Genomic DNA, 24,641 nt, shown 5'->3' with positions numbered 1-24,641 from the left:
TAATACAGTTCTGGTGTAAGGAATTAGTTGCATCATTCTGATTTGCAGGTGCTATGTGTTGGAGAGCCACAAATAAAAATGCATCTGTAAGTAATGGGAGGAAAAAAAACTCCTGCCATAACCCAATTCTCACCTCTCTGCTCATCACTTTGTGCCCAGTGATACAGTGGTCCCTAACAAATCTGGTTACTGCTCTTCAGGGAATCTGGAGAGCAGCATGAGATGAAGGAAGTCAGTCAGCTTTGTGCAAAATGGACACACGCAGTTCCTAACTAATGTACTGAATAAACTGGCAGAGAAAATAACACTCAGAAAAAAAAATTTCACTTCTGTACCACAAGTCACTGTGAAATTCCTCCAAATCCATAATAATGCATGAGTCAACATCTGCTGGCAAAATGAACCTGCTCCACTCCAAGCTTCACAGGCTGAATACTGGAAAGTCTTACATAAATAAAAAATTATATGCTTAGATGCTGCCACTTTCCCCTCATCCTGCATCTCCTGTCTGCACAAATCCTTCGTGGCTTTTCGACACTACCCACAATTACATTTTCTGTGCAAATAGGTTCTATAAAGACAATCCTCCATACTGCACCAAAGCAAACCTACCACAAATACAACATCTATGTCCCAGGAAAGAATAAAAAGGGACAAGTCTCACCTGGGACATCGGCAGAAAGGCCGCCAGGCAGTACATTGGATGCTCTCCTCATATATAGTCTTTGTGTTTGTGGTTAGGGTTTGGACCAACTGTCCTCAAAGAGGAGAATAAATACAATGTAGATTCATTTCAACTAAACATGTCCATTTTGCAGGTCATACTGCATCTCTCACAGCATAAATGCAACTACACCCATTTCGCACAGACCAAGCTGTCTATATAAAATATAGAACAACAGAGAATCAAGCACCCCCAGATAAGAACTTTCCCATCTTTTTTTTCCTCTGCACAGAGGACAATCAAACCCTGTGTATTTGCATTTTATTTTACATGTCATTACAGGAGGAAATTATTATATATTAAAATTTCCACAAACAATGTTATCCTAAAATTTTTTGTCAGGTTTTCGGGGGGCTGAATTGGGATTTCTCTTCTTCCTCTAAAATCAGTTATTATACCTTCCCATTTGTGAGTCTCATGCGTCTGATGAAGTGGGTCTTTGGTTGACAGTAAAACCCAAACTGGAACCAAGCAGAGCAAGAGGAAATTTTATCACTCTGTCCAGTTTTGTGTGTCAAACTTTCTATTTATTCATTCTCAAACAGACATAGCCCATTATTAATGGTGACATCATTCTCTAGCTCCATAGTCAGCTCATCCACTGTTTCTGCTCACCTCTTTATTTCTGTATACATACAGAAAAGTCTATACTCAACAGTTAGAACATCCAGACAATTAAGCAAGTCGCATAGAATCCCCATATCTATTAAATTAGATAATTCACAATAGCTTCACTTTATTGGTCGAAACACACACCTCAGCTACCACCACTTACGAATACATTCATAGATTTTTCAGCAGCTATTTTCTGAATACAGATATGCATCTTTTCAGACATGTCTCTTTTCACATGTGAATTGACCTTAATTTCCTCTGGAACCATCTGGGCGATAGAACAGGCCAGCTTCCTTCCCTGTTCATGGAACAATGCACAAGATTTTTAGGTGTAGCTTACTTTTGGCTATTATGTTTACAAGAACATTTGAATTGTGGGGAAGCAGTGCTTTTTGTTGAGCATGGGTGTGATCTTGCAGATCTTAATGCACAATGCACACTGTAAGGGTCAGACCTTGAAGTACTCATATTTAGACAGCATGTTCTTTAAGACAGGGGTCTGTCTTTGTGATCTGTGTTTGTACAGCACCTAGCACAGTGGAGTCTGGTCCATGACTGAAGCTTTTAGGTTCTATTGTAATTCAAATAACAAATAATAATCACATATGTACTGCACAGTGTGGCACCCAATTCATCATGCATAAATACTTTGCTGGATCAAGGCAATATTAGGAGTTTGAGACAGGAAACAGTTTGGCGGCAAGAAGACTCTCATCTAGTGGTATTAAACCAAGTTAGGTATGGCTGAGAAAAATCACTCTGCACCCCCACCGGACTTTTAAAAAGGGCTTTGAGAAAACTGTTTGATAAATGGGATGAACCAGGACAAAGGTGCAAAAAAGGGAGAGAAAGAGATAAACTACCAAAACTCCAACCTCCACCCATTTGGTTTTGCTTTGATAACACTCATTTTCTGTTTTTATCCCCAACCTCTTCTCTCTCCACATCACCATTCTTTCCCTTTCCCCTTTTCTTTACAATTGTTTGTTTTTCTTAAAACTCACCCCCGCCCCAACCCTGACAAGAAGCCATTCCTTTCCATTTGGTTGGACAACTCTCTCTGAGTTCTAGGGAGAAAATATAGATCCACTGATCCTGATAAAACTCACCCTCATGACTGGAAACCTTGCTTACAGCTTCAGCAAAGAGGCCACATGATGAATAAAAATGACCCCTTCAGAAGACAGTCATGGTGGTGAGATAGTGATTGTTACTGATGCCAGTGTTGCACTTATAACCTATGTCCACATTAGAGGGTTTTGTCAAACCTGAGGAGCATCCAGATTCCTAAGGCATTCTGTTGACAGTAAATTGACAGAATGCAGCACTTTTATTGACAATCTTATCTCACTCCCCATGAGGCAGAACACCTCTGTCAACAGAAAGCCAGTCTGGACATTCTGGGGGGCCCTCTATTGACAGACAGGACTTCTGGAACACTGGGCTGCCCTGTCTGCTGTGCTTCTGGTTGGCTGTTCTGTTGACAGAGTGGATCACACTTGCAATCCACTTGGCAGTTTGGCCGCAATCTGTTGACAGAAGTTTCGCCAGAAGATATTGTCTGAAAAAAACTTCTGTCGACAAATTGCTCTAGAGTAAAAGAGCCTTAAAAAATGAGGGCTTTAGCAACCCATCTGTTAACTTTACTACATGTAGTAAATTCCCTATGAAGGAAAACATGGTATCGGCATGCTATCTTCCTGTATGTATGCTATCAACATATTGTGAAAGTTGTGTATTTATTACTAAATAGGTTTTTACTTCATGCACAATGGAAAGTGAACAGAAGTTATTTCTTTCTTTTTTTGGAGATTATTTTGAGAGTGTGGGAAAGTGATGTGATTGGTGATTTCATTTGAGTAATATCTGAATCATATTTCTTAGCTTTGGTGTACACTGTACAGGAAAGTTGCCAGGTACAGAGGAAGCTTGGCGTGTCCACAAGGGAGTGGAGCAAACAAGCAAATTACAGTGTATGCATTCTTTTTAACCAAATGTTTTCATCCAGAAAACTTGGGTACTTACATGAAAGCTACCTCCAAGCTTCTTTTATGCACAAGGCCAATGCTTAATCAGCAGATTGCTCTAGTTCTCCACAGACTCTTGTGGATAATGTTTTCAATGGATTAAGTTTTTCTCTGAAAATATATTTGCAGCTTCTTTCTTTTGAGAGGAAAGTGGCACAGGTTTTACCAGTACCCTGTTGAAAGGGAATTGTAGGGCTCCCGATGGTTGATTTAACATGGCTGCTGGACCTTTCGTGAACCAAACCCAAATAGGACCCGAACATATCTCACTCAAAATCATCAATATGTTTGTACATTTCATCCCAAAGCTTCCAGTTCCTACCTTCAATAAGGCCTTGAACTGACACTGGCTGGCCTTTTCACAGGATTCAGTAAGTCCTGTTGGTGCACATGTAAACTCTATTTCTAGGACAAATTTACTAGCATTTCATATTCAGAAAAGCTCCCATCATTCTCTCTCTCCCTTAAAGGTGTCACACACTTCATTTCATCCGGCATATATAAACTAAACTGAAATAAAGGCAATGGTTTTTTGGAGGGGCAAAGTTATATCAGTAGATGACTACCTATTAAATTCACTGCACTGAGACCCTGATTGTTGTATAAACAAAGCTCATTATTAGGGTGGATTGAATTCTCTCCCTCAACAAAAGTTTATTGGGTTAAAAAGTCTTTATGAGAAAAATATTTTCCAAAATTTTCCATTTTTCTATTACGTCCAAAATAATTTCCCCCCCCCCCTTTTAATCTTTGTGTGGCAAAATGGAAAAAGGGGTAAAAGGAATAAAAATAGTTAAATGAAAGGAAAGAAAGGAAAAAACTCATAACCTACACATTTTAAAATTTAACCTTTTTCCAATCATATTTTTCATTAAATATTTCAAATAAAAATAACTGCTTTTAGAAACCTGTGGGATTACTTTTTTAAAAAAATCATTTTCTTGTGTGTGAAAACTATCATTTTTCCCCACAGGTTCTATTCATATTTTGGTATTCTGGCAACCTCTAAGGGAAAAATCACTGCACTAGCCATAGCTTCCTGTTTCTCATGACAGCCTGTGTTTGCTGTATCCATACATCAAAACCTCAGTGTTAGGTCTTGCCCTCTACTATGTCCAACTTTCAGATTATCGTGCAACAGCTTGGGAGTTATGTCCTTAATACAAGCCAAGAACCAATTACCACATCCCCCAAAAGAACTGAAACAATGTTCCTGGCTCTGCCCTCCGTACATTGTTCCCCTGTACTCTAAACCCCGATGTTAATGTACATAAATAAAATTCTCCAGTGTTTAGAAGGAAGATAAGAAAGAGAGCAGAGCATTTCAGCCAGTATTTACAGATAAAGAAGAAAGATGAATAAAGATAAAGGGAGAAAAGCTAAGAATGAAACATGTGAGAGGGACAAGTGTTATTTGATGCCTCTGGGTTTTATAAACTACCTGAGGAAGAGAATCTGCAAACTCTCAGCCAGTTACTCCTGGGAGCCTACGATCTCAGGATCCCTTTTAAATCATGATGGACCTGAGTTATACATTTCAGATTTGCATTTCAAATGTTAATCTTCATGGCTTTTTACTCCCAGGCTTTGGTTCAGCCCATTATAAATATCTGAATTTCAGATACAGGCTCAGATTCCAAAACCTGCTCACTCAACACAAATGGAACATGAGTGGTGCTCAGTACAGCTCTGCTAGTGAAAATGTACAGAAGTGTGTATATTTGGATGAGACTCCAAATGCAAATGGCAATTGGCATGTTTTCATTGCTTTGCAATTAGTAAGAGGTTGCTAAGGAGTCAGGTAGGGGTATGTTTTCCTTATTTGGAGCAGGGAGAGGTAACTCTTAAAAATACATAGGCCAGCATCATGTAGGAGAAGCACTTGTACAACTTTAACAACATGGCCTTTCGTGTGGGACTCGGCTGAAAATTTCACCAGAACAGAATTCCATGAAAGAGTTCTGGTGATTCCTGCTTCCAGCTGGGCTAGCAAGTGTAAATTGCAGGTTTGCTCTGCACTTCACAAATTAACCACACAGCCAGAGGCAAAGAGCCAAATTCAGCTTTGGCAAAAGCATGGAAAATCTCATTGAGTACTAAGGAATTGTGCCCTCATAGCAGGCCTCATTTTGACCCAAATCCTCCACTCATAACTATTATCTTCAAGGCTTCGGTAGTGTAACAAACGTATAAATAATGCCATTCATGGGACCATTATGAAGGTGGGGGGATGCTTTTTTCTTAAGTCTGTTTAATTTTCTGCAGAATTTTCTTAAATTGTGGGAAAGGAAAGGATTTTATGGTCAAATTTTAGGAACTGCTGACTGGATCAGAGTATTTAGAATAGGATTAGGTTGCAACGTCATCTTTTATGTTCATGCATTGGAGCACTATCGGGCATTAATTACATACTTTGAAGATAGTTTCAGAGGGATAGCCAAGTTAGTGTGTAGCTTCACCCACCTACACACACACACACACAAGCAAGAAGTCCTGTAGCATCTTTAGGGAATGATTCTGCTCCAGAATCTGAAGAAGTGGGTCTTACCCAGGAAAACTCATTACCTAATAAATAAACTGTTAGTCTTTAAGGTGCTATAGGACTGCTTATACTTTGAAGATGTAAAAATCTATCTGGATTTAAGTCTTATTATGGGCCTGATCCTGAGCACTTTCATTGCTCATTGATATTGCAGGATCATTCCCCTTATTTTATCAGCAGAGCATACTGAAAGCAAGTGGTAAAGTAATCTCTCTCTGGGCAGTGAATATAAAGAGAGAGTACAACACCTTCTATACAGTGAGTGGGAGTGTGTACAAATAATCCCAGATTTAATAGTTTAGTGGAATAGGAAGCGTATTGTGAGTATTTTCTTGTTTAGTGTTTCTCCAATATCAAATTATGTCACTTGTTTTAATTTTCGGGGTGGGTTTATGTAGTTAGACAGGTGTTCTTGCTCTGCTTTAAAAGAGACAGTTGCATAAAAAGTGTGTGAACAGCAGGAGTAGATTTGACTCTCTGTCCTTCAGAGGGAAGTTCACAGCTTTGTCATGAACTTAGAAAACAGCAGTAATGACATGGAATAACTTATGTTCTGTCTTTTAACAAAACATATATTTTAGCATGGAAAGTTAAATGGTACCTATTGCATGTACTAAATATATGTTGAGAGTCATGGGCAGTGAGCTGAAGCCAAGTAAGAGAGAGAGCACTACTGTCTTACATATACACACTTAGGGACTGATTCTCATTTACATGAAGGCCCCTTTATACTGCTCTAGAAGTGTGAAAGCCCCTGAATGAGCTCTTCAATCTAGCAGAGAATGGCATACCACAATTAAATGGCTGGTAGCTAAAGCCAGATAAATTCAAGCTGGAAATAAGGTGTCAGTTTTAACAGTGATGGTAAATTAACCACTGGAACAGTTACCCAAGGTCAGGGTGGTTTCTCTATCAGAGGTCATTTTTAAATCAAGGCTGATAGTTTTTCTAAAACACATGCTCTAGAAATTATTGTGGGAAAATGTTATGGCCTGTGTTAAAACAGGAGGTCAGAACAGCTAACTGCAATAGTTCCTCTTGACTTTGGAGTCTATGAAGAGCAGGTGTCAATGTAATTAGCAGACGCACCAGAATCAGGTCACTTTACATCGTTACCACCCTCTTGATATATGGGGAGGCAATAGGTATATGATAAATTGCCTGGTCATATATTACATAAGTAAATACCTCACACAACTAGGACTGGATCACATACCCAGGAATTCAGCTCCTTTGGTACTTATTATAACTCTCCAAACCCACAAACAGATTCAAACAAATGCAAAAATAAATAAATCAAGTTATTAGTCTACCAGAGAGATGTTTCTTCCTTCTTCTTGCAAATACAAAATTACAAGTTTATCTCCAAATTATACCTGGATGCCCAGGAGTAGCAAGATTCACTCCTGGGCTACAGACAGATTTATTACACATAACAATGTAATGAATGGATGGATTGATACCTTGTAGCCTTACCACTAAAGAGTGATAATTTCTATCTTCTTAAAGGGAAACACAGCTAGCATTTCAATCTTTACAAAGCCCTGAGAGACTGGACTTTAAAACTGTGACATTATTACATGTAAAATATATTTTAGTCATTTGAGTGGTTTACAAAATCTGTGGTTTTTTACCTTTCTTTGATCCTTGAGCAAGTGGAATAATAGTACAGAGACACATATTATAAAGGCAGACAGGACAACTGTGATCATCTTATCTGACCTTCTGCAAAACACAGGCCATGGAACTCACTGGAATTAAATCCTCTTTGGTCCAGAGCCTCTCTTTTAGAAAAAGAACTCTTGATTTAAAAATTGGCAGGGATGCAGAACCCACCACAATCCCTGGTAATTGTTCCAGTGGTTAATTACTCTCTCTGGTAACGAAGACACCAGCTTTTGCAAGAGGAACAATACTAAAATAGTCCTTAAAGACATTTGAAAAGATCTGTAAAACTCATTCTGGTAAAAATCTTTCCACCACAGCACATCATCATGGAATAGAACTTGCTTGAACACTAGGCTGAAGACCTAAACACATTCAGCTGTACTTGAGGATCACAGATAAGATGCCTGCACCATCTTCTGTACTTTGAGCACAAGGAGCTGGTTAGCTCATATACATCTAGGCAGGACCCTACCAAATTCACTGCACATTTTGGTCAATTTCACAGACATAGGGACTTAAAAATAATAAATTTCATGATTTCAGATATTTAAATCTGAAATTTCAGTGTTGAAACTGTAGCGGTCCTAACCCAAGAAGGGGTGGGGGGGGAGGGAGAGAGAGAGAGTGTGTGTGTGTGCGTGGGGAGGACCACTGCAGTATTGCAACACTTACTTCTGTGCTACTGCTAGTGGACTATTGCCTCCAGAGCTGGGGACACAGCCAACAGCCAGTGCTCTCTGATCACCCAGCTCTGAAGGCAGTGCAGAAGTAAAGGTGGTAATACTGTGATCCTCCTTAAAATAACCTTTCAGTCGACACCCCCAGCACACACACCACAATTCCCTCGTGGGTCATGACTCTCCATCTGAGGAATGCTGGTCTCCCTCTGTGAAATCAGTACCACATAGTGTAAAAGACCAAATTTCACCAGGGGATACATCAAATTTCATGCTCTGTGACATGTTTTTCATTGCCATGAATTTGGTAGGGTCCTACATGTACATAACACACAGACACACACAACACTATAAAAGACACATTAGCAATCTAGGTATGTGCCTTGACATAGTCATCATGGTAACATCTTGTGCTTTTTTTCTCGAGAAAAAGGTGGCGGAACTCAAGCCCCTACATGCAGGGCCTAAGCCGTCCCCTCCCCGCCCCGTGCCCAGGCTTAACCCCCAACCCTGCACGCGGCCCCAAAACCATGCCCTCTCCCAACCCCAGGATTCACTTACCAGCTTCCACAGGAACTCCAGTGCTGCTCCTTCTTGGCCAAGCCCTCCAGCAGCACAGCAGCGGTAGCTCCCAGTGCCTTGCTGGGCTGAAAAACTAGCACTCAATGTAATTGGTTTAATGGTCAGATCCCTCCTGCTGGCCATTAACCGATTCAATCAAGTGCTAGTCTTTCAGCATGGCAAGCAGGGCAGGGAGCCAGAAGAGTGAGGTGTGGGAGCCACTACTGGGTCTTTTAAGAGCCACAAGTGGCTCAGAGCTGCTCTGCTCAGCTGTCTTCCAAAATACCAGCACTGGGAAAAAAGGTGGCGGAACACAGTTCTGCTGCATTCCACTAGGAATAAAGCACTGGTAACATCACACAAAATCTATTTCTCGGAATTTCCCAATATATGATAAGAATTTGTAGAGTAAATCTGGAAAACATCTCTTTCCTTTACCTTTTAAAAAAAAGAAAGGAAAAAACCACCAATAAACTATGTCTGATTGCTATGAAATTTTGGAAATGTGTAAACTGTGGTATAGTTCAATATTCATTTTTTATTTATTAATTCACTGTGCACCTATGCATCCAAAGGACCACATGGGCTTGGTCTGGTGGTTACAGTAAAACCTGATAATTCCTATTGTGATTTACCAAACCCAAAGTATAAAGTATAAAACAAAGTACCGAAGTATAAAACTTAACCTGGAGCAGTAGTGAATGTCCACAACGCTACTGAATGCAACAAGTATCAAATAGCACTTAGCATATCCCAGGACTGGAGCCATCATGATTTAAGCATCTCCCTATGGCAGCTATGGGCAGCCCTAAATCATGAGTCGACTGCATGAGTGGCCCTCTTCACCCCAGTGGTCCGCAGCAGTCAGTGGCCCAATGGGGTTCCACCTGTAGCCTGTGGTCCCTGTTTGCTCACCTTCTCCAATGTCTGTCTCATGCACTGGAGCCTTGCAACTCCTGCTCCACTCCCTCCACTTGATTTGTGGTCCATTCCTGCTCTTCTCTCTCCCTTCCAGAACTTGAATGCCACGAACAGCTGCTTAGCAGTGTTCCAGCTCTGGGAGTGAGGGAAAGGAGTGGGGACGGAGTGTGAATCAAGTGATTCACGGAGCTCCCAAAGTGCTGAGAAGGTGGGGGAGATGTAGGAAGCACAGGCCTCCAGTGCCCCGGTGTGCAAGAGGCACATGGGGGCAGGGGGCAGACAAGGGATCTGTGGGCCACAAGTGGAGACTCATGGATCGCATGCCACCTGCGATCCCCAGTTGCCTACCACTGCCCTATGATCATTTTAGTACTGACTTTTCACATGTAGTTGAATTCAAAACTCTCCTTTCTACCATCCTAAATTATTTGGTGCTGCAGGAAAATATCTGGCCAACTCTCCTCGGTGGAGAAGCAAAATGCTGAGTAAATAAAATCCACGCCACCTCCCATTCATTTTTCAGCTCAGTATTATGTGACAAACACACTTTGTTGGAATTCAGTAATCCTTGTAGTCAATTTGGTATTAGTCTGTCAATGTAATTCTCATTATGTCTCTACTGCCCTCATGGAATAATATGGGTAGCAAAGCAAACCAACGCATATGTCTATTAATATGAACCTAAGACTCTACCTTTGTGCATAAAGGTCCTGCTCCCACTTCCAGTGAACACAGTTCAATAGGCAAGCCTCCCATTAATGCCAAAAGTTCAAGATAAAGGCCAAAGTAGCAATCACACTATTCAAAAACACTGGATTAAATTCAGCCCTAGATTAAGTAGTGATAATTCAATGAAATTTGCTGTAGGGCTGGATTTGGCTCATTGAGTTTGATGCCCATTAAAGCCATAACTTCATTTTCCTTTTAAAATATTAAAAAAACAAACAGGAAAACAAAAAACAACAACTTTACATGAGTTCTTGGCTTTAAGATGTACCAAATGAAGGCTGACTTCTTTTGTTTCTCTCACACTACCCTGCCAACAGACTTGTTTTTAGCCAACAAGGTTTTTTTCCTGGTTTATGGTTGAAAGCTTTTTTTTTTTTTGGATGTTTGCTAGAAAGAGAAAACTATATAGTCAATATCCCAAAAAGTTTTCTGCTGGATATTTTTGGTTTTTGGGGTTCCAATTTTCTAATTCCAAGAACCTCCCCCCACCATTTTTTTTTCCAGGAAATTTTTTTCTTCAGTTGAAAACCTAACTTTCCGCTCAACAAAAATGTTGATGCAAAGTTTTGACCAAATGCTATTTAAAACATAGCATACACGATCCATAGCTTTATACCACTGGAATTCCAGGGATTTTAATGTAGTTACAGGCTAGTGTGAAACTACAGTAACAGAAACTAATTAGCCCAATGTAATGTGAACATTTAAAAAATTTTGACGAGCATTACAATGAAACCCGCACAAAAGCTTCTTTTCTAAAACAAAGTACCTTACGGTATTATTTAGTAAAAAGTCTGCTTGCTGTTTCAGAGGCACTGCAGTATGTGTAGGTGCTTTGAGTGGCCTCATAAAAGAAATATAACTGCACATCTAATATTCACTTCATCGGAGACCTGTCAAAACGATCTCACCATATTCCATTTTCCATATTCTATTTGTAGGAACCCTAGGCTTTCCTCTTTCTCCTCTTTTTGCATTCCTGGAAAGGATCTAAAACACACATGGCTTTGCTCAGGGTAGAATAACAATTGCTAGTGATGTAAGTAAAAGTGATATTCTGAATCTCACTCATTTAAATAACAAAAATCTTAAATGCCTATTACATAGGAAAGCGGAATACGTGTTTGGGTGTGTTTGCTGTCTCAGCTCATAAAACCCACGGTTGTGATCCAGAGTTAATAAAAATATGTGCTGTGGGGGTCTTCTGCATAAGCAACTGTCCTCAGCACAAAGAGTTTGCCGAGTGCGATCTTACCAACAGATCATATTTTTACTATTATCCTCTGCATATTCCTTTTATAAATGAAAAATGAAGACCTGGAGAATTAGATTTAACTTGAACAAAAAAATGTTTTGAATCTTGTTACAGAAATAGGACAGATACCTTTAGTTTCCACAGAGTGTTTATAGACTCAAGAAGAAGTTAATCAGAGTAAGCATTAGTATGAAAAGTAAAGGCTATGCATTGATGTACTGGTTACTTATCCTTAGTTTTCTGTTTAGGTCCATTATAAGTCTGACAGACCTTTAAGATTTCTATTTTTAACTCAGTAACTTCATCAGTGGCCAAATATGAAAGGAATCTCGGACTTTAGGCCATGCTCTCTTCAGTTCTATCCAGATGGCACAAAACAGACACAATAAAGGAAAACATAAAATGCTTGGGAACATGTGGTACATGAGGCTTAGCCTGATAGAAAAATGAGAAATTATACTAGAATCTTTTCAGTAACTTCACAAAAGAGGGTTTCATGTAAGAAAAAAAAACCTGTGAAACATCCAGTCAAATTAAATACAGACCCAAAAGCAACAAGAATAATTTGTAAAGAAAACAAACATATGAACAGAGCATCTTTTCGACGGTGATAGATAACTGTATGAAAAGGGTTCAGTTCTGGAGACTACATTTACTACATGTGTGTGAAACAAAGCCAAATATAATCAATATTCATTAAATGAAGGTGTGCATGTCCCAAAAAGAAAACAAGCCAAGGTTTCAGTCAGAGTCAAGAAGTTCTTCTAGCAGGGAGGAAAGAAAGGCAACAGAAGAGTCAGGGTAGCATAGGCAACAGAAGGCGTCAGAGGCATGGAGGTCATAGGAAGAGGGAAGTTCAGTCAGACGTGCTTGGTGTGTGAAGGTAATGATGCACAACAATAAACTGTTGGGAAAAAGTAAATGATAAAACATAAATACAAGTGAAGGCCAAAATGAAAGAATGGCAACTATGCCTTATAATGCAGAAGAGCCAAATCTTATTGAAATTCAATGGTTTTTGGGGATTCAGCTCCCATAGGCTGCTCTGAAACTCCTAGTCTGGATTCCTGGGGCCAAATTCTTCACTGAACAAGCAGGTTCAGTTCCTCTGTGGAGAATGAAACTACATGAATAGATGCTCAAGGCCTAAGTGACCTCTATTTTCCTAGAGTAAACTTCAATGCCCCTGGAAGATGCCAGGCTGATAGTCTTGAAGGCCATATTCTTTATTCACTCACAGGGCAGTCATAGAAGGAGGAGTAGCCAGACAAGCTTCCCTACATTACTCTTTGATGCACCTTAGCTTTGTCATAGGGACCACTTCTAAGATGTGAGAGTGTATTTCATCCACTCTGCTTACATACACCACAGCATCTATGCTGAGAATGAAAACCAGGACATTGATTAATTGCAAATGCTGTGGTGATTTTGTGATGTCAACATGACCCTGACTAGCAAAACAGTCCATGGACTAGCTACATGGGATGGGAGGAAGGAGTAGCTTATCAACTCCCTGTTCCCCTCAAACAGAGTTTAACTACCAGTGGCTACGTCTACACTAGCTCAAAATACATATTCAGTGCCTCATTAGAATGTGGGCAGCCGTGGCACTTCGAAATTGCCGTGGCTCGCTGCTGCATGGCTCGTCCAGACAGGCTCCTTTTCAAAAGGACCCCGGCAACTTTGAAATCCCCTTATTCAGCAGATAGGAATAAGGGGATTTCGAAGTTGCCAGGGTCGTTTTGAAAAGGAGCCCCGTCTGGATGAGCCGCACAGTGGCGAGCTGCGGCAATTTTGAAGTGCCGCAGTTGCCCGCATTCTAATGAGGCACTGAATATGTAGTTTGGTGCTTCATTAGTAAACTTCAAAATGGCCATTTGCATGGCCATTTCGAAGTTTTGGGCTAGTGTAGACATGGCCAGTGAATTACAGAAATACACATCTCAGAATTAATATTTTGCAAAAAGAAACTGAAATGTTATGGTAATGCAGGATATTTGACTACTGGACTTTATTTCTGCATACAATACAAGTTTGAGTAAAACTAATATTTTAGTTTTACAGGCTAAGTGCCTATAGTTGAATTTTAGAAATCTAAAGATATGACTATATCCATTAATTATCACATGAAAAACTCTTACTGACTTTAATGGTACTGGCTATCAGGATCTGCCCAATGAAAAGATAAAATAGTTATCCCTTTTAGATTAACTTTTTAGTTCCCTGTTGTATTTTTATTTTGTGGTCCACAGCATGACAGAATACAAAAGGTACTATATACCCACAGTAGTACAGCAACCTCTACAGTATTTGCATCCTCTACATGGTGTAATAGATTGCTCGTTAGCAGCTCATTCACCAGGAATATACCAAAACACGGGGCAAAAAATCAAACTCCATGCAACAAATGTAAGAGTCTCCAGTCAAAGCTCAACCAAACTCCAAATAAAAGGTCACAAAACAACTCAATTAGTAAGTTAAGAGAGGGAAAAGGATTCCATGAACTCATCATTTAGATAAGCTACACAACATTTATGTGCCTAATGGGGCAAACGCTAAAAGGAAAGCTCTGTTAATGGGGTTAACGAGATTAAAGAGCAAAAATCATGCAGAACAATTGTACTGTTGTTTGCAAAAGAGACTCTTGCCATTAAAGCAGAAAAAACTCAAGTATCTCATGAAAGGCCCTATTCCTGAATAACTTACACTCAACGTAAGTTTGTGAAACAGAAGAGCGATTTCCCCTCATCCTCCCACATCTAACTCCCATGAAATGGGTATTCTTCGATATAGGCTTCTTGGAGCACAATGGAACAACTGTCTGTTTGGCAGGGGAAATGAAGAAAGGGGTGTAGTGTTTGACAAAAAAGGTGGAAGAGAATAAGGGAGAGTAATGTAACTGGCCACAAATGATCATGGAGTTTAGCTCTGAACTAGTGATCACGAGAAGACAGACTGAAGTGGTCATTTGCTTGGTTGACAGATTATGCTCGTCACCAGCATGAATTCTTCTGTCATTTAAGAACAAATACACTTTTCAGTAATATCAACCAACAGTAACTTATTTTTCCTTCCACATTTTTATGAGGAAACACATTTGCTGTCTAAATCTAAATCTCTGCTTCTTGAAACATTTCCATAGGTCCAATCTGCAACATACAAAGCACTCTCAGACAACAAGGCATCACTGTAAACTCATGTGTGGTTCTAACTTAACCAATCCCATGATCCTCCAATCCCATTTCCTACATTTAAGGCCTGCTTTCTCATAGCTTAGGTGCCTAAACTTAGATATACCAGTTACACGGATTTATATAAAGCAGTTTTAGTGACCTTTGAAATGAGTACTTCCATTTTGGAGGAAGCTGATTTTCTTCATGTTTCCAATGCGCGCAAGGCCCCCTTTGGCTGAAGTGTCTATGAACATGCCAGGACAGCCACAGCGAAGATTGGCAAGAGAACATGAGTGAAATCCTGGCTCTCCTGAAGTCTATAGCAAAATTCCTATTCACCCCATTGCTTGTTAATTCAGCAGTGGTGGCATCAGAAGATAAAGCAGCAGCACAGAGTAGAAATGTACTTCTTCCCACTCTATGTCTTCAAGTGCTCCACTGATATTGTTGAGATTTAAAGATTATCTGCTATAGCTATCATAAAAACAGGGGTTTCTCTTAAAATAATGGAGATGTGTGCTTTTGTGCAAAGCATACAGGACACCATCATTGACTTTTACTTTCTTATTCTCTCTCTCTCAGTGTGGCACCTGAGCAACTTGCAGATGTGCACAATGTGGTGATTTCCTTCTCCTTTTCTCTCCCCAGGGATAAAGTTGAGCAGAACAGCAGAAACTCATTAAGAGAATATAAAGCACGAATAATATATTTTTCTAGGGAAATTGCAGAATATAAATATGAAGTTGCAATAGGTGCAGATTTGCCCAGGTCCAATATTGAATAAGAGTCCTTAAAGATGTTCTAAGCTCTGCTTCTTTGATTTAGATGAGCTGATGATACTAAAAACTCTTGTAAGTTCCAACGCAAAAGCTTAAATCAAACACTTTTAGCTGGGATACCATTTTGTGTAAGAATGAACGATCTGGCAGATAAATATCAGAGGAGCATAAAATGCATTTAACTGCCAGAGTGGAGCAGCAAAGTACTGCAAAATACTGCATTGATATGAATTCTGTTGAAGCACAAATATTGATTAAAACAAGTCCAGAGCAGATCTTTAAGTGTGTCTACACTTACCTTGAATATTGACGGCTGCTAAGCAATTTTAGGTATGCCAATTGCGTATCAAAAATCAATTTTGCAGCCGTCAATATTCATCCTTGTCCTCACGGCAGAATGTTGATGGGAGCACTCCTCCCGTCGGCATTCCTTAATTCTTGTGGCTCGCAAGGAGTTCCAAGGTTGACATTGACCCCAGAACACCCTGTTTCACACATCTGCAAAATGGCACCCCGGAAGATCGAATGTAAGTGTTTGGTCTTCTGTGGCAACTGCAGACCCAACCTAAGAGAACCACTGCATATAATCTGATGGAATCTAACAAAAAATCTTACCATAACAAGAATTTTATTCATATTTTGCCAGGAACAAAATAGATTAATCCACATTTAGACTTGTGTTTTCCAGTAACAGAAATCCAGGGAACAAACTTTTCCTCCCCTCTGCCTTATAAAAACCTGACACTCTGAATCTCTTTACCGAAGGGTTAAAAAATAATGCACTGGGTTTATCTCATGGCCGACATTTATACATTTATACATTATACCTTAAGTAGCTCCCCACCTAATCTTTGCAATGAAACGTTCCCAGAAAATAGGCTCTGGCCCAGCAAATTACTGTACCTAAGAGGACCCTACAGTGGAACCAACAGGCACCACAGGCCCTGGGACAAGGTATGTGGGTGGCCCAGTTCCATGCCCCTGGGAAGGGCAAGCCGTCAGTCAGTCAGCCCTTCATGCATCCCAGAGCCCACATCCCTCAGAGCTGCGTGGAACACTGCTCCAATGGCAATTCAAAGGGGCTGTCACTGCTGCAGTAGCAGTGGCAGCAGCTAGGAGTTCCAGACTTCTTTGGATCTCCAGGCCCCAGCGCAATTGCCTCCCTTCCGCCCTGTAGGGTGCGAGAAGATTTTGTAACGGTCTCATGAGAGCAGTCCGACCCCTCTGTGAACCCTCAGAGGAATCCTATGATAACACCTGCAAAACAAAGCACACTTGCCAACACTTCAAGGCTACGCTGGCAGTAGGCCACAAGAGATAGTGATAAGGAATGCATAGGCAATTTTAGGCAATCTTATGTTAATGAGTTGAGCTTTATCAGCTAGTGTTAGGAGGCCTGTTACCGAGCCTCTCCTGGAGCGAAGCTCTGGTGCGTTGGGTCTTCCCCCACGGGTGACTGCGGCGTCTCCGGGGCTCCCGTCGCGGGTGTCACGTGCTTTCAATAAACCAAATATAGCACTCGCCTTCTGGGTGCAGCCTCGTTTCTGGGGAACCTGAACCTGGTTGGCTACACCCTCCAATTAGGACCCTGTACCTATGTAGAGCCTTGCTGACTGCCATGGGGCTCTGTGTGTGTGTGTGCATGTGCGTGTACGTGCATGTGCGTGAGACGCATGTGCACGCATGTGTACACAGGGGAGAAAACCCATGCAAAGTCATTTGCAGGATCTGAGCCTTAGATCATATACCAAGTCCATACAATAACTGTGAAATTTTTCACACAAATTAGGAAGACTGCCACAACTATTACACTGAATTGTCTGATAAGAAGATTTCCCAAGGGAGAGAGTGCACCCAGGCAAGCCAGGTGGGCATGGAAGATTTACATATTAAGGTGAGTAGGCCTTCTACAATATAAGGTGACTGTGATGGATTTCATTTTCTTGACGGCGGCTTCCGTTTGCACGAGTTTGGAAAATACTAGTCTGATAGATTACAATGGCTGCTCTATAGTTTATTGCCTATATGTCTTTTTTTTTTTTTTTGGAGGGGAGAAGAATGCTCATGCAGAAACAAATCAAATACTTAACCACACATTTTTTGCTTTGAGAAGCACGAAACTGCATGTTTTGACAGTCATATTTACACATCTTCATATAAGAGCTGAGCAGCTGCAGTATCAATATCTATAAGCAATTGTTTAATTCACCTCCCATTAATCAATCATACTGATATAATGCATTGAGCATTTCAAAAGAAGATAGGCTGGAAAAGAAAAACATGTATGTCTGGAGAACTGAGAGGAAAGTCTGGAAAAGCCATCCTCGAAGTAACTGCTAAAGAAATGAGAAGCAAATATATATATTTTTAAACATACGTTTAGGTACCGGGTTTGTTGATGCTGTAACATCAGGTGCTTCACTGTAATAGTCAGTTGGATCCATACTGTCTGTGTCAGGAGGAGGGTAAGGTGGGGGTGGGGGAATCACTAACTGGGGTGGACCACGTGTATTGCCTCTAGGAGGCTTTTGTGGCACCTGTCGTCCATTACCTACAGGAGGATCAATTAACTAGTTACTTTATTGTCAAGTTATTATTTTATGTTTCTTTTATAATATGCAGACGTGCGTATATTCACCCACCCTCCCCACTTAATGGTCCCCTCTGTCTTATTTGATTCTGCTCTCACTCAAACCCATGTAAACCAGGAGAAAGGCAACAGAAATATGCAGATGTTACACTTAGGTACACAAGATAAGAATCAGGCGCCACATATACACATGTAACAATTTATATACATCAATCAGCAAAAATCTCAACTGTTGTCTTGATGGATAGTAAAGCACACTACAAAACACTATATAAAAAGTATCTTCTTGAAGGATTTTTTCTTTAGTTTGTTTATCCCTTAGGCTATGTCTACTCTACTGCAGAAAGTCAAACTAATGTATGAAATTTCTGCTACGAGAATAAAGAGAAGTTACTCACCTGTGTAGTAACAATGGTTCTTCGAGATGTGTCCCTGTAGGTGCTCCACCGTAGGTGTCGGGCTCGCCCCGGCGCCGCATCGCGGAATTTTTCAGCAGTCTTCGTCAGGTCGCGCATGCGCCGATGCGCGTTGGTCCTTTGCGCGCTTACGGTCACGTGAGCGATCCGGTCCCTGCCAGTTCCTGATCAACCGCTCCGGATGCCTCTGAAAAATACTAAAAACAGAGCTCCGAAGTGGGGAGGAACGGGTGGGTAGTGGAGCATCCACGGGGATACATCTCAAAGAACCATCGTTACTACACAGGTGAGTAACTTCTCTTTCTTCTTCGAGTGGTCCCTGTGGGTGCTCCACCGTAGGTGACTACCCAGCAGTAACCCCCCCAAAAAAAGAAGGTGGGTACCCGATTTATGCGCAGCTTGCCCTTGAAAGGACTGCTGTCAACAGGCGCGTATCCTCATCAAGCATCCCGTGCATGGTGTAGTGCTTGGCGAAAGTGTCGTAGGATGACCAAGTCACCGCTGTGCAGATGTCCCTCAGCGCGATTCCTTTGAAGAAGGCCGTCAATGCCACCATCGCTCTAGTGGAGTGAGCCCTGAGCGGAACTGGTAGTGGAGTCTTACGAAGCTCTTAGCACAGTCTTATACATGCGACGATGTGGCTTGAAATCCTTTGCGAGGATAGGCCTTCCCCTTTTGACCTGGGTGCGAGGGATGCCAGGAGTCTGTCCGTTTTCCGGAAAGGCTTAGTCCTATCTATGTAGAAGGCTAACGCCCTTCTTACATCTAATAAGTGCAGCCAAGCCTCTTCGCTTGAGTTGTGAGGCTTTGGGTAGAATGAGGGAAGTATTATCAGTTCGTTAATATGGAAGTCTGAAGAGACCTTTGGAACAAAGGCTGGGTGTAATCTCAAGACCACCGCTTCCTTTGAGAACACTGTGCAGGGCAGTGTGGCCATCATTGCCACAAGTTCACTCACCCGGCGAGCTGATGTGATTGCAAGCAGGAAGGTTGTTTTCATGGTAAGTAGCCGAAGGGAAACCGTAGCCAATGGCTCGAAGGGTGGTCCCGACAGCATGTGGAGGACCAAGTCCAAACTCCACGGTGGCGGTATCGGTTTCCGAGGCGGATACAAATTTGCCAACCCCTTTAAGAATCGCATGACAGCAGGATGGGCGAAAATGGTTGCTCCTTCCTCTTCGTGTTGAAAAGCCGCAAGATGAAACTTTATGGATGACAGAGAGAGTCCCTTTTGTTTTAGTTCTAGTAGGTAATCCAGAATTTCGGTTATAGGGGCGCCCAGAGGTGTCAATTGCTTGGAAGAGCACCAGGAGGTAAAACGCGTCCACTTGTGCTCATAAGTCCTTCTGGTGGAAGTCCTCCAACTACATTCCAGGACTTTCTTTACTCCCTCTGAACATGTACTCTCTAAAGCACTGAGCCATGGATGAACCACGCCTGTATGCAGAGCCCCTGCGGGTGCAGACGCAGTATCGACCCTCGAGCCTGTGTGAGAAGGTCGGGTGCCACTGGTAGGGGAAGCAGTTGGCGACGTGTCATGCGTAGAAGTAGCGGGAACCATTGTTGTCGGTCCCAGGTGGGAACTATGAGAATCATGCGCGCTCCCTCCCTCCTGACTTTCTCCAAAACCTTGTGTATGAGTGCTGTGGGGAGAAATGCATAGAGTAGAGGGCCCTTCCATGGGATCATGAAGGCGTCCCCCAAGATCCTTGTCCCATGCCCGCTCTGGAGCAGTACTGGGGACATTTCTTGATTTCATAAGTGGCAAATAAATTGAGTTGGGGAAATCCCCATTTGCGAAACACTCGATGAAGCAGGTCGGGACGGATCTGCCACTCGTGTGGGCACAAAGTGCCTGCTGAGCTGGTCCGCCTTTATGAAGCTCATAAGGTTATGTTCTTGGCAATGCACCAGTTCCACAAGCAGACAGCCTCCGCGCAGAGTGCACGAGATCTGGCCCCTCCTTGTCGGTTTATATAAAACATAGTAGAGGTGTTGTCGGTATTTACCCCGACTACTTTCCCGCGGAGGTATTGCTGAAAGTGTCTGCACATGTTGAACCCTGCTCTGAGCTCTAGTACGTTTATATGCAGTGTTTTTTCTACGGGGGACCATAAACCTTGAGTGGTCTTGTTGTTCATGTGCGCTCCCCATCCCATATGGGACGCATCTGTTGTGAGAAAAATGGTAATTTGAGGTTGGCGGAAAGGCACCCCTATTAGCAGGTTTTTGGGGTTTGCCCACCATGCCAATGACCTCCGCACGTTCACTGTAGGTGATACCATCCCGTGAATGGAACGGGATGATGGTTTGTACACGGTCGCTACCCAATGCTGCAAGGCTCATATGTGCAGTCTGGCGTTTTGTACCACAAACGTGGTGGTCACCATGTGCCCCAGCAACTGTAGACATGTTAAGACTGGAACAGTGGGGCTGTACGTTATTATTTGTATCAGAGATTTGATGGCCCGAAAACAGGCATCGGGCAAGTATGCCCTTGATGTGACCGAGTCTATTCGGGCTCCTATAAATTCTGTTTTGTGAGGGCTCGGTTTTTGACTTTGAGAGGTTGATAATGAGGCCCAGTGAGGCAAATGTGCTTGTGGTGATGTTTATCATCCGCAAGATCTCCGCTTTGGAAGTTCCTTTTAACAGGCAGTCGTCCAAATACGGAAAAATGAAGACGCCCTGTCTGTGCAGGTATGCTGATATGACCGCTAGGGTTTTGGTGAAAACTCTTGGTGCCGAAGAGAGGCCGAATGGAAGGACTCTGTACTGGAAATGCTCTTTACCCACTGTGAACTGGAGAAAACGCCTGTGCGCCAGATGAATTGTGATATGGAAATACGCATGTTGTAAGTGGAGGGCTGCAAACCAGTCTCCATCGTCTAGTGCCGTGATTATGGAAGCCATTGTAGTCATTTTGAGGCATTGCCTGTGCAGATACTGATTGAGGGCCCTTAAATCCAGGATGGGTCTCCAATCTCCTGTCTTTTTCTGTGTTAAGAAGTACCGGGAATAGAAGCCTTTTCTCTGGAATTGTTCAGGTACTCTCTCCACCGCCCCTATGAATAAGAGGTGGTCCACCTCTTGCTTTAATTTTATGTGGTGAGAAGGGTCCCTGAGAAGGGGCCCGGTGGGAGGATTCGGCAGCGGCAACGACTGAAAGGGGATTGTATACCCTGTGGCTATAACGTCCAATACCCATTTATCTGTAGTGATGCCTTGCCATTGGGAGTAGAATGGCTTGAGTCGATGGTGAAACATGTGTTGGGATTGGCGCTGAGAGCTGGTGTTGGCTTTACGGTCCCCGACATACCCGTCAAACCTGCCGTCTTATCTTTTGTCCAGAGGGGGCGCAGCCCTGCTGTGGTCGACGTCTATGGGCCTTGTACTGTTGCGACTGTTGTTGATGCCCCTGATCGTACCCACGTTGAAAATGAGTGCATTGTGGTTGATGGCTGTAACGCCGCTGCTGCGTGTAAAATTTCTTTCTTCTGTATGGTGGGGTATAAATACCCAGGGTTCTAAGTGTAGCTCTCGAGTCCTTACTAGAGTGTAGAACTGAGTCAGTTGATTCTGCAAATAATTTTTGTCTGTCAAAGGGAAGATCTGCGATTTTTACTTGCAGATCCTTGGGAATGCCCGACGTCTGCAGCCACGATTCCCTGTGCATCACCACCGCGGTGGCTGCAGAACAAGCCTCTGTGTCTGCTACATCCAGGGAAATCTGGACTCCTGCTCGAGAAGCTGCATATCCTTCTTGAACAATTGCCTTGAGGACCGGTTTTCTTTTTTTTTTTTAATATCCTCCGGGAGGAAGTCCATGAGGGAGGTAAGCTTAGAATAGTTGTCGAAATTGTGGTTCGACAAATGAACAGCGTAGTTCGCCATCCGTAGCAGTAAAGTAGATGACGAATAAACCTTTCTGCCGAGGAGGTCTAATTTCTTTACATCCTTGTCTGACCCTCCAGATTTATACTGGGACGTTTTGGCTCTGTGTTGAGAGGATTCAACCACTAGTGAATTAGGCTGTGGGTGACTGAACAGGAATTCCATACCCTTGGCAGGGACAAAGTACTTTTTATCTGCCCTCTTGTTAGTAGAAGGGATGGAGGCTGGGGTCTGCCATATGTTAGTGGCTGACTCCAAAATTGCATCATCCAATGGTATGGCTATCTTAGATGAAGCCGGAGGTCTGAGGTTTTTGAGGAGTTTATGGTGTTTCTCCTGTACCTCTGCCACTTGAATGTCTTGTGATTGAGCCACCCTTTTGAACAGCTCTTGAAATTGCTTTAGGTCATCTGGGGGAGAGATATCCCCAGGAACAACAGCTTCATCTGGGGAGGATGAGGAGGCATCGCTGTGATACCTCTCCTCTAAGTCCTCGGGCTCCTGACTATGTACATATGGTTGTACTTTGAAGTTTCCAGATGGGGTTCCAAATCCTTTGAACCAGTCTCGGATTGTCAAACTTGTAGTGCTCCCCCAGGTTGAAGCTGTGCACTGAGATACTGGTGAGGCATTGACGGGGATCTACGTCGAGACGCAGAACTTCTGTGTCAATGCCCCATATAGTGATGACGACCATAACAACAAGGGCAAGGTCCCGGTGATGGGGACCTGGACCAGGACCTGAAAACGTAGGGACGATGAGCAGAATGATGTGACCATCAAGATAATACTGACATGGGCGGGAATCCCCTGTGATAGTATTCATAGGGATCCCTGCTTGAAGTTGGGGGAAAAAATGCCCATATCCAGGAGACGGCTGTTGAAGAAAAGGAGATGGGAGCCTGCGGCAGGCAGATGGGGTTGTTGCCCGTTGAATCTCCGGGGGAGGTCGCGGTGATAATGGCAGCGCAATAACCTCAGGGGATGGGCTGCAGTGCCGGGTCTTTGCTTTTGCTTTCCCCCTCTCGGGTGCCGCAGGAAGTCTGATCGGTGCCGGAGGGCTCGGCACCGTAGCTGGTGCCGTGCTGGGTTCCATTGCCCCCGGTGCCGCGGTCGGTGCTGTTGTCTTCAGCGGGGAGACTCGTCCGGCACCGCTGGACTCTGTGCTGGGTGTTCTCGCTCCAGTGCCGTCGGAGCCGTGAGGCTCGGTGCTGCGGCAGCCGGTGCCGATTTTTCTGGTGCCTGCATGGCCTTCGGTGCCGCTTCCTTAGGAGCCGGAGGCCCCTGTACGGGCACATGCGCTGCAGCCTTCCCAACAGAAGAGGCCAGCGGGCCCGGGCCCCGTGCTCCGCTCATCCCGCTCAGAGAGGTAACTGGCAGGGATCAAGCTGGTGAAGCTTTCCTCTTCTTGTGCACAGAGGAGGTTAGAGAAGCCGCCTTCCTCATGGGGCTTTTCCGATGTCGCGGGCTGAAGGGCCTTATCAAAAGGAAACATTTTGAGCCTCATCTCTCTGTCCTTTTGAGCTCTAGTTGTTAACTTAGAGCAATGAGGACACTTTTGGGGGACATGAGCTTCCCCGAGGCACGGAATGCATTTACTGTGCCCGTCCGAAGCGGGCATGGCCTCCCCGCACGCTTCACACTTTTTATAACCCGGTGAAGACATTGTTTGGTTTTAAGTCTTTAAGATCTTAGTACTAACAGGGCACTTAGCAGCCTATTAAGGCAGCAATCAAGAACAGTTAACAGTTAGATAAGCAACATTGAAGGGGTTTCAAATAGCAGGCCCACCCGAAGGCGGCCGCTGAGTCCTTTCTCTCACTCCCCTTCCTTTAAAACTATGTACACCATAAAACTATAATAACTAGACAACTATTAACTATAATTATAACTATAGCAACAAGTAAATAGAGTTTATCTGTCTCAGGCATTGGAGCCGGAGAGGATTCCGTCTGCAGCCATTGGCGGTTGAGAAGGAACTAGCGGGGACCGGATTGCGCACATGACCGTAAGCGCGCGAAGGACTGACGTGCATTGGCGCATGCGCGACCCGACGAAGACTGCTGAAAA

The 24,641-nt window shown here is 42.9% G+C and overlaps 1 protein-coding gene across 5 annotated transcripts in view; it reads right to left on the bottom strand.

Moving 5' to 3' along the window:
- Positions 1–24,641, bottom strand: part of COBL (cordon-bleu WH2 repeat protein) — a 271,385-nt gene that overhangs the window by 53,314 nt on the left and 193,430 nt on the right. For all 5 annotated transcript variants that reach the window (XM_074988022.1, XM_074988024.1, XM_074988023.1 and 2 more), the window contains one exon: positions 18,049–18,222. In XM_074988022.1, the coding sequence (XP_074844123.1) occupies positions 18,049–18,222 (174 nt within the window). The remainder of the gene's footprint in view (positions 1–18,048; positions 18,223–24,641) is intronic.

The sequence above is a fragment of the Carettochelys insculpta genome, chromosome 2 (genome assembly GCF_033958435.1).
Source record: "Carettochelys insculpta isolate YL-2023 chromosome 2, ASM3395843v1, whole genome shotgun sequence".
Classification (NCBI taxonomy): Eukaryota; Metazoa; Chordata; order Testudines; family Carettochelyidae; genus Carettochelys; species Carettochelys insculpta.
Note: the sequence above shows the minus strand (reverse complement) of the source record. Positions and strands in the feature narration are given on the sequence as shown.